General features: G+C 35.5%; 1 protein-coding gene across 2 annotated transcripts in view; it reads right to left on the bottom strand.

The window, feature by feature from the left end:
• Nucleotides 1-14230, bottom strand: part of CFTR (CF transmembrane conductance regulator) — a 183524-nt gene that overhangs the window by 23478 nt on the left and 145816 nt on the right. For both annotated transcript variants that reach the window (XM_060632964.3, XM_060632965.3), the window contains one exon: nt 2177-2332. In XM_060632964.3, the coding sequence (XP_060488947.2) occupies nt 2177-2332 (156 nt within the window). The remainder of the gene's footprint in view (nt 1-2176; nt 2333-14230) is intronic.

Genomic DNA, 14230 nt, shown 5'->3' with positions numbered 1-14230 from the left:
AAGTGACTGACCCAGAGAGATCTGATGTCTCCATGACAGAGATGCTCTTGCAAAGTCAGAAGTATGGAATGAAGAAAAGTAGAAAGGCAAACAAAACCAGTTCTTCTCAGATTTTGTTTTAGGTTTATTTATTTATTTTGAGAGAGAGAGAATGTGAATGGGGGAGGTAAACAGAAAGAAGGATAAAGAGAGTATCTGAAGCAGGCTCTGTGCCATCAGCGCAGAGCCCGATGAAGGGCTAGAATCCATGAAACCTTGAGACCATGACCTGAGCCAAAATCAAGAGTCAGACACTTAACTGACTGAGCCATCCAGGCACCCCAACAGCTCTTCTTGGATTTTTAATCACTTCTTCCTTCCTTCTTTCTTTTTAAAGATCAAATTGTAGGCAAAGAAGAAAAAATTACTTAATTTGAACTTCTAAAGCAAAGTTAGGAAAACAAAAGCATCTTCTAGTTTGGATATTAAAAAGGTATGAGGAGTTTGCCCTCTCTTTCTTGGGCACTCAATATTCTCAAGATGTCACTGTAGAAAAAATAGTACATTTTTCTACAGATATCCCTATGATACTAGGAGACAGTCCCAGAAACCAGGGTTATAATCTAATGAGATGCACCCACATTAACATGATCACACATTTTTGAAGGCGGATCCCAAAGTATTTTTTGTTCAGTTTATATTATTTTATGAAGCTTGAAGCCATAGAAGAGGGAAAATGAAAAAAGGCAGGTTTGAAAGATTTACTTTAGCAGAAAGGCAAGATAAAGAATTTTCATAACTCTGGTTCACATGGTTTCCCTCCAGGTCTTGCATATTTAGGTTCCTAAACAGAACATACATATTTTTTTTTAAATCTATCAAAATGGCAGATAAACTAAAGGATTCCACTGGAATTAATTTTTAGAGTCAATTTGTTTGAATAAGAATGACAGCAAAACAAAAGCTTCACTACTGCAATTAAAAATGGGACCAGGAGACTCAGAGTCAAATGAACAGCAACGCTTCTTGGACAACCAGATTCTATCCTGTGTTCTTCAACATCGCTCTCTTGCCTAAGGTTATCACCTCGGGATGCTCATATTCCCAGTGTTTATCTTTAGGCCATCTGACAATCTTTTTTTTTTTTTTTTGGTCTGAAAAAACAATATTGCTTTTGAAAAGTTCCACCAGGAATCAGCTTCTGGCAATATGGCAAAGTCTAGACAAAAAAATTAAAAACATCAGTCTAGCAGTTACAATATTTAGTGCCTCATTAGTTGAGAAAAGCAAATGTTCCACTGAGGTAATCCATCAAGATTACCTCAAGCTTTTTTCCCAGGCTAGATTTATAGTCAATCTACCTGGAGATGCTCCTGGTATTTTAATTTTGTGTTAAAAGTAGACAATTGTTAGAATGTGCTAGTAGAATGGATTTATACTATTAGGACAAAAGGAGCAATGTGGTAACTAAAGCAGTGAATAATGCCCACAGAAAAGAAGGCAAATACCAGTAGAAATGCAACACATGCCTTTCAGATTCTGCTTCAGTAAAGACATTCCTTGGTTTCCACTGAGATCATTTTAAACTAGAACGGCTGCTATTTCTCTCATATGTAAGAAATCCTCTTGTACAATGACACGGATAGAATGCAACCAAGCCAGTGAAGCCAGAGATCCTTTGTGACCGAAATCAAAGAGTGACATTTAAAAAAAAAATAGCTACAGATTAATCTGACATGGTTCATTTTATCCAAAGAACAAAAACCAATCACTACACTTTCTATTTTCAGTTCCACTCCTTGCTGCTTCCAAGTGCTTCTTCCTCCAGCAGCAGCATAATTTATATCTTGAAAAGCATTTCTCAGCCTGCTGTGATGGCTAACTTGGAGCTCAGACCACTGAAGGAGGGGGAAAAAGCTGATTAAAGACGAAGTCCCAGGCTCCCACCATGGATTGCATCTTCTGGGAGACACTATCAAAACTATTAATAGTTCAATAACTATATGGCATAGAGTTCCAAACTTTCAGAGATGGTTTTCTTTTTCCCCATGAAAAGGCTACATTGCGGTAAAAAAGACAGCAATAAATAAAAATACTTTTACAAGAAAATGTGATCATCTTGAGTTGAAGGGTCAAATAATGCTAAAAAATATCTATTTAACCGCTTTTCTTTCTTGACCAAGTCATTCTGACTTACCTGGGGGATCACCCCAAAGGCTTTCCTCCACTCTTGCAAAGGTATCGAATACCAAGACACACCATCTATTTGGATTTCTCCTTCAGTGTTCAGCAGTCTCAAAAGAGCCGATAACAAAGTACTCTTCCCTGATCCAGTTCTTCCCAAGAGGCCCACCTAGAAAACAAGAGGGATAGAATTACTCCTGTGACATACAGGTACCATACCAGAAATGTTACCTGGTATTATGCTTCAATAAAAAATATCAGAACAGTTTTTTTTTTTTTTAACATTACCAGGGGAAGATTTCAACTTATTCATTCAAAGCTTTCTGTACACTCTCAGTTCTGACCAATATTGATCTTAGGCAGAGCAACCCTGGAGGAGAATATAGAAACTGGCCATATGGAATTGGACTCTTCATTCTGGACCTTTCATTTATCACTGACCTTTATTAATGGCAAAAAGGTGAAAAATCGCCCATTTTGCATCAAGGAAAACAAACATACAGTGTCCTAATGCATACCATTTCTAAGGATGGCCTTAAGCCAAAAGCAGGGACCTATATAGTTTGATCCAGTTCCTGAATGAATATGAGCTTGAAAATGAGTGAATCTGAAATAGTTCTAACACATAGATACTTCCCCTCATAAAGGAAGCACAAGTTTAGGCCTGACCATAAACAAGAATAAGTTCAGTGAGCTCTATGTTCCCAGAGAGGGCAGGCTGAACCTTGCCATTCAGTGCATAGGCACTTGGACAGCTGTCAGATTGCATTCTTACATCTATGCTGACTGGCAGGAAGAGAATCTAGAGAAGCAAAAAGGATATTAAGAAAACAACTATTCTTGTTACTAAAAGGCTGTAAAAGCATAAAACAGAAGTGAGAACTCCAGGCATTGCAAGGGGAGATCAGGTGCTTCAGGTAGCCCACAGGGACCTCAAGTCTGTGTTCCACGTGGGCTTAGATCCAGCACTTGGAAGAAGATGCTTTAAGTGGGATAGAACATTACTGCAGTAATTAACTGAATACTGAATAACAGCCTGACATTTAATAGCACTGAATAAATGTACACTCCTTTCCTTTTATTTGATTTCTCTTTCTCTTATCATTTAACTATTTTTTATAGGACAGCTGGGCCAATGGTCTTTTACAGTAATGCTTTTTATACTATCTGTGGCAAAGGAAAGTTTTGTTTTTTTGTATCTAGTCCATTGCAAATCAGTACTTTAAAAAAGAAAAGATAATAAAAATGAATTTCTACATGCTTACTCTCAATTCCTATACTTATCAGAGACCCCAAACAGCTTATAAACCAGAACCAGTTCATGGACCACAAAGAATACTTTAGAGCTTATAACAATCTGCAGTAATAACTTTCTGAATACTTATTAAGAATCTGGTAATAAACTAGGCAATTGGGATAAATTGGTAAACAATAATGACACCATGTCTTTTGTTCATAAGAGCTCTGTAATGAGACTTTCACAAATGCTTGTTATCTGAGACAACTGAGAAAATAAGATAAACCACAATCTATACACAACACCCTTTTGAGGTTCTTCATACTGCTAATCAGAATCAGTAATATTTTACCTATTTTTTTCTTGGTTATTACTTGTGTTAACACCAAGAATTTAAGTTTAATAAGCACAGGGTGGTCTGTGTTTCCATTGAATTCTCAGCACCTTCCAATGTGATGGGTTCACATAAAATTCTCAATAAATACTTGTTTGGATTCACTGAGGGACAATCAGGTGGAAGGATGAATGAATGGATAAATAGACACATGGATTGGTTGGATGGATGGATGGATGGATGGATGGATGGATGGATGGAAAGAAGGGAGGAAGGAAGAGAGGAAAAGGAAGAAGGAGGGAGAGAAGGCAGATGAATAGACAAACTTATTTAGTTGATCTAACAAGAAAACAAATTTAGTTAATTTTGGTGAATTACAAGATCAACTCTTAATTAAAAATCTTGTGAAATTTCATATGCACACCTCCATTTCTGAATCAGCCCATGATTTACAAACATATTCATAATATGTCATCATTTTTGAAACACAACAGTAAAACTTTTATAAGCAATCTGAATATGCTTTGTATAGATGAGGCATGGGGGAAGGGAAGTTCAATAAGAGAAAGTGATTTACTTTAAAGTCATATCACAAATTTAATCAGACAACAAAAAGAAATAAAAGGCATTCAGACTGGCAAGGGAGCAGTAAAAATTTCACTATTTGCAGATGACATGACAGTCTATATAGAAAACCCAAAAGAATCCACCAAAAAATTGCTAGATCTGACACACGAATTTAGTAAAGTTACAGGATACAAAATCAATGTACAGAAATCTGTTGCATTTCTATGCACCAATACTGAAACACTAGAAAGAGAAATTAAGAAAATAATATCATTTACAATTGCACCCCAAATAATAAGATACTTAGGAGTAAACCTAACCAAAGAGGTGAAGGACCTCTACTCTGAAAAGTATAAAACACTGATGAGAGAAATTTAAGATGACACAAACAAATGGAAAGACATTCCATGCTCATGGGTTGGAAGAACAAATATTGTTAAAATGTCTATAGCACCCAAAGCAATCTACACATTTAATGCAATCCCTATCAAAATACCAACAGTCTTTTTCATGGAGTTAGAACAAACAATCCTAAAATTTGCATGAAACCACACACACACACACACACACACACACACACAAACCAAATAGCCAAAGCAACCTTGAAAAAGAAAAGCAAAGCTGGAGGCATCGCAATTCTGGACTTCAAGTTATATTACAAAGCTGTAGTGATCAAAACAGTATGGTATTGGCACAAAAAGAGACACATAAATCAGTGAAATGGAATAGGAAACCCAGAAGTAACCCACAACTATCTGGTCAGTTAATCTTCAACAAAGCAGGAAAGAATACCCAATGGTAAAAAGACAGTCTCTTCAACAAATGGTGCTGGGAAAACTGGACAGCAACATGCAAAAGAAAGAAACTGGACCACTTTCTTATACCATACACAAAAATAAATTCAAAATGGATGTAAGGCCTACATGTGAGACCTGAAACCATAAAATCCTATAAGAGAGCACAGGCAATAACCTCTTTGACATCGGCCATAGCAACTTTTTTCTAGATATGTTTCCAGGTGCAAAGGAAACAAAAGCAAAGATAAACTCTTGGAATGACATCAACATAAAAAACTCCTGAACAGTAGAGGAAATAATCAATAAAACTAAAAAGCAACCTACAGGGTAGGAGAAGATATTTGTAAATGACATATCTCATAAAGGGTTTGTATTTAAAATATCTAAAGAACTTTTAAAACTTAACGCAACTAAAAATGGGCAGAAGACATGAATAGACTTTTCTCCAAAGAAGACATCCAGATGGCCAACAGACACATGAAAAAATGTTCATTGCTCATCATCAGGGAAACACAAATCAAAACTACAATGAGATATCACCTCACACCTGTCAGAATGGCTAAAATCAGTAACACAAGAAACAACAGTTTTTGGTGACAGTGTGAAGAAAGGGGAACTGTCTTGCACTTGCACTGTGGTAAACTTTCCACTGTGGAAAACAGTATGGAGGTTCCTCAGAAAGTTAAAACTAGAGCTACCCTACAGTCCAGCTGTCACACTACTAGGTATTTACCCAAGGAATACAAAAATGCTAGTTCAAAGGGATACATACACCATGATGTTTATAGCAACATTATGTTTATAGCAACAATAGCCAAATTATGGGAATAGCCCAAGTGTTCAACAACTGATGAATGGATAAGGAAGATGTGGTATAAGTATATACATACATAGATACAAACATGCATACATACATACATACATAATGGAATATGACTCAGCCATAAAAAAGAATGAAATCTTGTTATTTTCAATGACATGGATGGAGCTAGAGTATCATGCTAAGTAAACTAAGTCAGTCAGAGAAGGACAAATACCATAGGATTTCACTCATATGTGGAATTTAAGAAACAAAATAAAACGAGCAAAGGGAAAAAAAGAGAGAGGCAAACAGAAACAAGAAAGAGGCAAACAAGAGAGAGGCAAACAAGAAACAGTCTTAACTATAGAGACAAACTGATGGTTACCAGAGAGGAGGTGGGTGGGGGGATGGGAAAATAGGTGACAGTGATTAAGGAGTGTACTTGTGACGAGCACGGGGTGTTGTATGGAAGTGATGAACCACTATATTGTACCTCTGAAGTTAACATTAAACTCTATGTTAGCTAACTGGAATTTAAATAAAAACTTTAAAAAAATAAATAGAAAAATAATAATAGAGTGTTATCACGATTTTTTTACAAAAAGTACCTTGAGGTCCAGAACCCCATATGATTAGTCAAGGTTCTAATAACTGAGATAAATGACCATGTTCTCTTTCAAACAGCACATATTGAAATTTTTAGAAAACTCAGTTTTTATGTAGGTATAGGAGTAAATTGAGAGGCAATGTGTAAATCTTATGTTTAGCTTTAAAGTTTTTAGCTTTTCTCTGCTTCTTTTGTATTATTGAACTGCCGATATTGCATTGTGTCTGACATGTTTTTAACTGCAAAGAATCTTATTGGTCCATACTTAACAAAGTCTTTTTGTTTATATAATTGGCACATAATAATTCCTTTCCGGGATTTGTTTTTCCAGGCTTCTCAGTGATCTGTTGAATAGGGTCAGAGTACTTCCTGCAAATGAGATTTTAAGGTATATCCTAATTCCAAGTCAGTGACTTCTAGTAACTTCAGTGAACTTCCTTTCTGCGAATTTTGGATCAAGACAAATCAACATATTATGTGGAGAGCTAAATAATGTTGAATTTGGTACTAACTGTAACTTCATTGCACCATGAATAAAACAATCTAAGTACATTCTTTTCAGAGTACCTGATTCACTAGACTACTACTGCAATATATTGAAACCTGCTATAATTATTTTTCATCTCCTTGTGGTCTCCAGAAATCATGATACCAAACAAAATAAAATGTAGATCCACAAAGTGATAATAAATGCACCTTTTATGTTTACTATTAATAAAATATAATTCTTAATAAAATAAGTTCTTGAGAATATGCTCCTCATAACTCCAGGATAAACTACTAAATGATTCAGTTACTCAATACCAATTTTTATCAAGATGGAATGCCATATGTGTTTAAAAAATCAAATAGACATTTAAGTGTTAATGCTGCTATGATCTGAACCCTTGATACTGATTTAACTGCTTCTGGCATCGCAGTATTTTGAAGAGGCTACAAATAAAGAATGCAGGTAAGCTCACCCAAAAGAATAGATCTTGAAGTACTATTAAATAGCTGTGTAACCAGGGGACTGTCCAGTACTGTGATAGACACAAAATACCATCTAAGGCATTTTCATAAGTCTATGTTTATCATGAAGGACGTGGCTCCAAATTAGAATCCCAGCCTGCATTTTGAGAAGAACAGAAAAGGAAAAAACAAAGAGTTTTCTCATTGGGGGAAGGTAATCTAGATATTAAAATTCAGGCAAAAAGTCAAAAGCTTTCAAGACAACAACTATTTGAGATTAAAAAGAAAAATAGTTTTAGGGGTGCCTGGGTGGCTCAGTCAGTTAAGCATCCAACTCCTGACTTTGGCCCAAGTCATGATCTCATGGTTGTGAGACAGTCCTACATCAGGCTCTGTCTTGATGGTGTGGAGCCTGTTTGGGATTCTCTCTCCCCCTCTCTCTCTCTGCCTCTCCCCTGCTCTCTCTCCCTCTCTCTCACTTTCTCATTCTCTCAAAATAAATAAATAAACCTAAAAAAAAGAAAATTTGTTTGTTTTTTTTAATCAAAGTAAAGGTTGTGAAATATCTGCTATATTTCTCACGCATTGAAAATAAAATTTAAAGTACAGGCTCTATGAAGTAAAGGCCTAAATTAAGAGCAAAGAAGATATTAGAACATCTCTTCCATAAAATAAATGTTATGGACAAAGTGCTTTAATATGAAGACTGAATAACTTTTCTGCTTAAAATTTTGATTTTTGAAATATTTCATCATGCTATGGGCATAATATTTGTGTTTCTCCCACATTCATATGTTGAAATCCTAACCTCCAATGTGAGGACTTTGGGAGGTGGTTAGGTCATGAGGGTAGAACCCTCATGAATGAGATTAATGCCCTTATAAAGAAACCCCAGGAAGCTCCCTCACCCCTTCTACCATATGAGGTTACAATGACAAGACAGACATCTATGAGGAAGTGGGTTCTCACTAGACAATGAATTTTCTGGCACCATGATCTTGGACTTCCCAGACTCTAGAAGTGTGAGAAATAAACGTGTGTTGTTTATAAGCCACCCAGCCCAAGATATCTTGTAATAGAATCCTAAATGGACTCAGGCACACCATCTAACCACGAATGCTGAATTCCATTACAAATTAAACAAGAAATGCCCATTTAAGTCCTTTCCAAATTTTTTTTTCAAGAAGATGAATTAGACCACAGCTGATCTTGCAGAACTTTTGGACAGTCAAAATAGTATACTGAATTTGAGTCTTCTTAATTCAGCATGCAAGAAGTATGTTTGAGGCATCTTGTTATAGTTTGCAACATGCTGTTATAGGTTCTAAGGGCAAGGCAGCAGAAATAACAATCTTAAAGAGAGCTGCTCAGAATAACATTTTAAGAATCAGTTCCTACTTTAATCAATCATATGACCTAGAAGTAGGTGTAAGCTATTCATTCATGCAAGCATTTAACATATTCTAAGCAAAGGGATTAAAAGATGAAAAACAGGACTTCTGGTTTCTGGTCCAAAATATAAGGAACTTGAACGTCATCACTCTGGCCTAAAAACAAGTAAAAAGCTAAGCAAACTGAAGAATCAAAAGCCTTCTTACATCTATTAGAGAGTGAAGACATACAACAAACTGTAGCCGTCATAAATGAAGAGACAGACAGACACAGAAAATCACAATTTACTAGAAAAGAAACCATGATCAGAAACCTCTGCAGAAACCAGAATCAGACTGAAAAACCCTAGGCTGTAACTAAAGAATTACTGGAGGCTCAGTGTAGACAAGTATGAGAGTAAAAACGTCCAGAAGAGGACATTTGTAGAAGGGCCCCCAGACTTTTGTGAGAATTAGCTCCAGGGGCCCAACCAGTTTTACCATCTCACAGTAAAAAATACAGAAAAATCCTTTGGTGCCTCCAGCAAGAGAAGGGGGAAAGCAACAATTTTGCAGTACTCCTGAGCATTAGAGAATTCTTTTCTTCACAAGCCCTCCCTCAAGAGAAACTATTTTACCAGAGTCTAACGACTGGGCTTTTTATTAGAACCCAACTGATCTAGGGAAGGAAAATACCCAACTCCAGGTCACACTAGCCATCCTGTGTCATGCAGTAAAAGAAGCACAGAGAGAAATTTATAGCACTAAATGCATACATTAGAAGAGAAGAAATATCTAAAATCAACTATCTAAGTTTCTACCTTAGGAAACTAGGAAAAAAAGAGCAAATTAAGTTCAAAGGAAGCAGAAGAGAAATAATAAAAATTAGAGCAAAATCAACTAATTGAAAACAGGAAATTAGTAGAGAAAATCAATGAAAACAGGTACTTTGAAAAGATCAATAAAACTAATAACCTTCTAGCCAGGCTAACTAAGAAAATACGAGAGTTGACACCAATTACTAACATTACAATTGCAAGAGGGAACATCACTATATACCCCATGGTAAGAGAATAATAAAGGAATACTATGAACAACTATATGACCACCAGTTTGATAATCTAGATGAAACAGACCAATTCCTTGAAAGATACAATCTTTCAAAACTTATGCCAGAAGAAATGGACAATGTAAATAGGTACATATCTTTTAAAGAAATTGTATCAACAATTAAAAACCTTCCAATTCAGAAACCTCCAAGTCCAGATAGATTCGCTGGTGAATTCAACCAAATATTTAAAGTCAAAATTCTACCAATCCTCTACAGTTTCTTCCAGGAGATAGAAGCAGAGGGAATACTTCTAACTATTCTATGAGGCCAACATTAAAATAATACCAAAGCCATCAAAGACATTAAATATCAACATTTCTCATGTACATAGAACCAAAAATCTTCAGCAAAATATTACCAAATCAAATCCAACAACGTGTAAAGAGATTAGACGCCACGACCAAGTAGGATTTATTCTAGATATACAAGGTTGGTTCAAAATTCAAAAATGAATTAATATAATCCATCATATCAATGGGCTAAGAAAAATCACACGATTATAACAATAGATGCAGAATTCATTTGACAAGATCCAATGCTAATTCCTGGTTAAAAACTCTCAGAAAACTAGGAAAGAGGGGAACTTCTTTAACTTGATAAAAACATCTACAAAACCCTATAGTTAACATCACTTGTAAGGGTGAGAAACTCAAAGACTTCCTGCACAGGTCAGGAACAAGGCAAGGATGCCCCTTCTCAAAACTCCTTTTCAACATAATACTGGAAATCCTAGATACTGCATTAAGACAAGAAAAGGAAATGAAAGGCATACAGACTGGGAAGAAAGAAATAAAATTGTCTTTGTTCACAGATGACTATCATCCATGTAGAAAATCTAAATCAGGAATAAAACTCCTGGAACTGATAAGTAATTAAAAAAAACTTGTAGGATACAGAGTTCTTCTACAAAAGTCAATTGCTTTCCTAAATACCAGCAATGAACAAGAGGAATTTGAAATTAAGAACACATTACCATTTACATTAGCACTTCCCAAAACAAAATACTTAGAATAAACATAAGAAAATATGTACAAGATCTAGATGAGGAAAATGATAAAACTCTGATGAATGAAATCAAAGAAAAATTAAGTAAATAGAGAGATGGTCCATGTTCATGAAAAGGAAGACTCAATATTGTCAAGATATCAGTTCTTCCCAATTTGGTCTATAGAGTCAGTGCAATCCCAATCAAAATAAAAAAGCAAGTTATTTTGTGGATCTGACAAACCGATTCTAAAGTTTGTATGGAAATGCAAAAGACCCTGAATAACCAACACAATACTGAAGAACAAAGTTACAGGATGGACACTACTTGACTCCCATGATTTTGCCTTATAACTGACTTAAAAGACCAAGGTTGTATAACATGAACACCTTCATTTTCCCAACTCTGCCCAATAGTTCTCTTTAACTCCACTTATCTGCTTTCCTTCTCACAAAACAAAAACAAAACAAAACAAACAAAAAACAAAAACAAAAACAAAAACCATACTCCTCTACAGTGAAAAGGCAAATTCTTCCAGAGAGCCATCCTCTTATACAGTTGTTCCAGCTATCTCTTTTCACCACCAATGTTGGTGTTCTACATAACTCCTCACTTCAGTACTCACCCATTCCCTAACCCTTTGCAGTTGAACTTCTACTCTTATTTCTCTACACCTAATGGCTCTCTTAAATTGGGCTCTCATGCTTGGAAGGGAATCCATCAGTGATAAAGACCATTGTCCCTATACTCAGAGTTTTTATTCAGTAGGATTGAGTGGGGCTCAGAATATGCATTTTTCGCAAGTTTTCAACTGATGCAGATGATGCTGGTCCAGGGAACAACACTTTGAGAAGCTGCTTTCTTGAAGATGACCAAAAATCATTTAGTAGCAAACCTGAGTAGGATCTTCCAAGTCTTCAACTTCCTTTATTGCTTCAGCTCTCAAGATTCATAATTTCCATCATCTTGCTTCAATCCTGTCTTCCATTTCATCCTTTATGCATCCCCCATTCTGACTGAATCAGTCATTGTTTTCTGTACTTGCCCCATGCTTGTATTATTCTCTCTGCCTATAGCACCCTTTTTTACTCACCCTTGCTTGTTCAAATACACAGTTCAAGTCTCAAAGTCTCCTTCTAAATGCCACTTCTTATAGAAAACTTTCCCTAAATAGCCCAACTCCCAGCCAACTGACAGTAACTCCTTTCTCTTTACCTTAGAATTTTACCTATGTATCTTTTATTCAAGGGTATAACAAGGATTTTTAGAACCTGAAGTTTATAAAATATGGAGGAGTAGTTCTTTCTAGGAATAAATATTTTAGAATTATAAATATAAAATTAGGTATAGGGCTTTGGAAGGAGCTCAGACAAGTGAAGTTCTCTGAAACTTAAGCTTTTTTAGCTTCACAGTGACCTGCCTCAGTTCTTAGTGGACCTTGCATTTCCCCTTTTAGATGGTCATTTTCTGGGGCAGATATCTCTTTTTCTCTCCTCTTCTTCTCCTTTGGTTCCTCCTTTTTCTTCTTTTAAGGGAAGCAGGTGAAAAAGAACTACGAAGTCAGACAGATTTGGATTTAAAGATCCTTTCTAACTCACTCACTTAATTGGACTTCAGTTTCTTCCATTATACAAAGAGGGTAATAATATCTACCTTTGGAATTATAATAATATTGAATGTGATAGCAAATAAATGTCTTTAAATGGTGTTTGGGACATTATAAACACTTGATAAACATTAGTTTCACTCTTTGAATGGCAATATCCAAAGCCTTATGTAAGTAATTTTTAATTTTTCCAAAGACCTACCATTCCTGGCAAAGAATAGTTACTAAACACATATGGCCTATTTTCTATATAAAGGTTCAGAGAATATGAAATGCCTAAACATACTGCTTCTTCCTAACTTTAGAGCAGCTCTTATTATTACTCTCACATCAAGGAAACTACCTACAGGAATGAGGACTCTGTAAATTCTGTTGCTCTACTAGGACTTGGTTAATTTAATTTAATGGGCAATTGAGCATCAGGAAAGCAAAGGGGTGGGAGGATGTCAGGAGGAGAAAAAGGAAGTAATTTACCAAGACTTTTCACCCTGGTTTATATCAACCTATTTGCTGCTATTGTTTATAACTGGACATCACTTTTGGAACCTATCCCAGTGATCCCAAGGACATCCTCAGCTGCCTGTGGCATTCACTAATGTGCAAGGCAAAAGAAACTACTTAATTACATGTTTTCTCAATGCAAGGGAGTAACAAAGGCAAATAATTAATTTTACATAGTTCCAAAGCATAACTTTAAACAATGTAAACAGCCTCATTCTAATATAAGGGACAAATTCAATCTAAAACCTAATTTTTCCATTTATGTTGATTTAAAACTGTTTTTCCTCTAAAATCACAAATGAGAGAGGAGAAATAACAACCAACACAACAGAAATACAAACAATTATAAGAGAATATTATGAAAAACTATATGCCAACAAACTGGACAACCTAAGAAAGATGGATAAATTTCTAAAAACATACATATTACCAAAACTGAAACACGACGAAACAAAAAATTTGAACAGACTGATAACCAACAAAGAAATTGAATCAGTAATCAAAAACTCTCAACAAACAAAAGTCCAGGACCAAATGACTTTATAGGTGAATTTTACCAACTTTTAAGGAGGAATTAATACCTATTCTTTTCAGCCTATTCCAAAAATAGAAAAGGAAGAAAAATGTCCAAATTTATTCTATGAGGCCACCATTATCCTGATACCAAAACCAGATAAGGACACACACACACATATACAAACACCCAAAAGTCACCATAAAAAAGAGAGCTATAGGCCAATATCACTGATATACATAGATGTAAAAATCTTCAACAAAATATTAGCAAACCAAATTCAATAATACATTGATACATTAAAAAAACATTCAACATGATCAAGTGGGATTTATTCCTGGGTTGCAAGGGTGGTTCAATATTTGCCAATTAATCAACATCAATCAACAATGATCCTTTAAGAGAAAGGGTAAGAACCATATGATTATTTCAATAGACACAGAAAAGGCATTTGACAAAGTACAATATCCATTCATGATAAAAAAAAAACCTCTTCTAAAGAGGTTTAGAGGGAACATGCCTCAATATAATAAAGGCAATATATGAAAAACCCATAGCTAACATCATCCTTAATGGGGAAACACTGAGATCTGTTCCCCTAAGGTCAGGAACAAGACAATGATATCTACCCTTCCACTCTTAACCACTTTTATTGACATTGTACTGGCAGTCCTAGCCACAGCAA

The sequence above is a fragment of the Panthera onca genome, chromosome A2, assembly GCF_046562875.1.
Source record: "Panthera onca isolate mPanOnc1 chromosome A2, mPanOnc1 haplotype 2, whole genome shotgun sequence".
NCBI classification, from domain to species: Eukaryota; Metazoa; Chordata; class Mammalia; order Carnivora; family Felidae; genus Panthera; species Panthera onca.
Note: the sequence above shows the minus strand (reverse complement) of the source record. Positions and strands in the feature narration are given on the sequence as shown.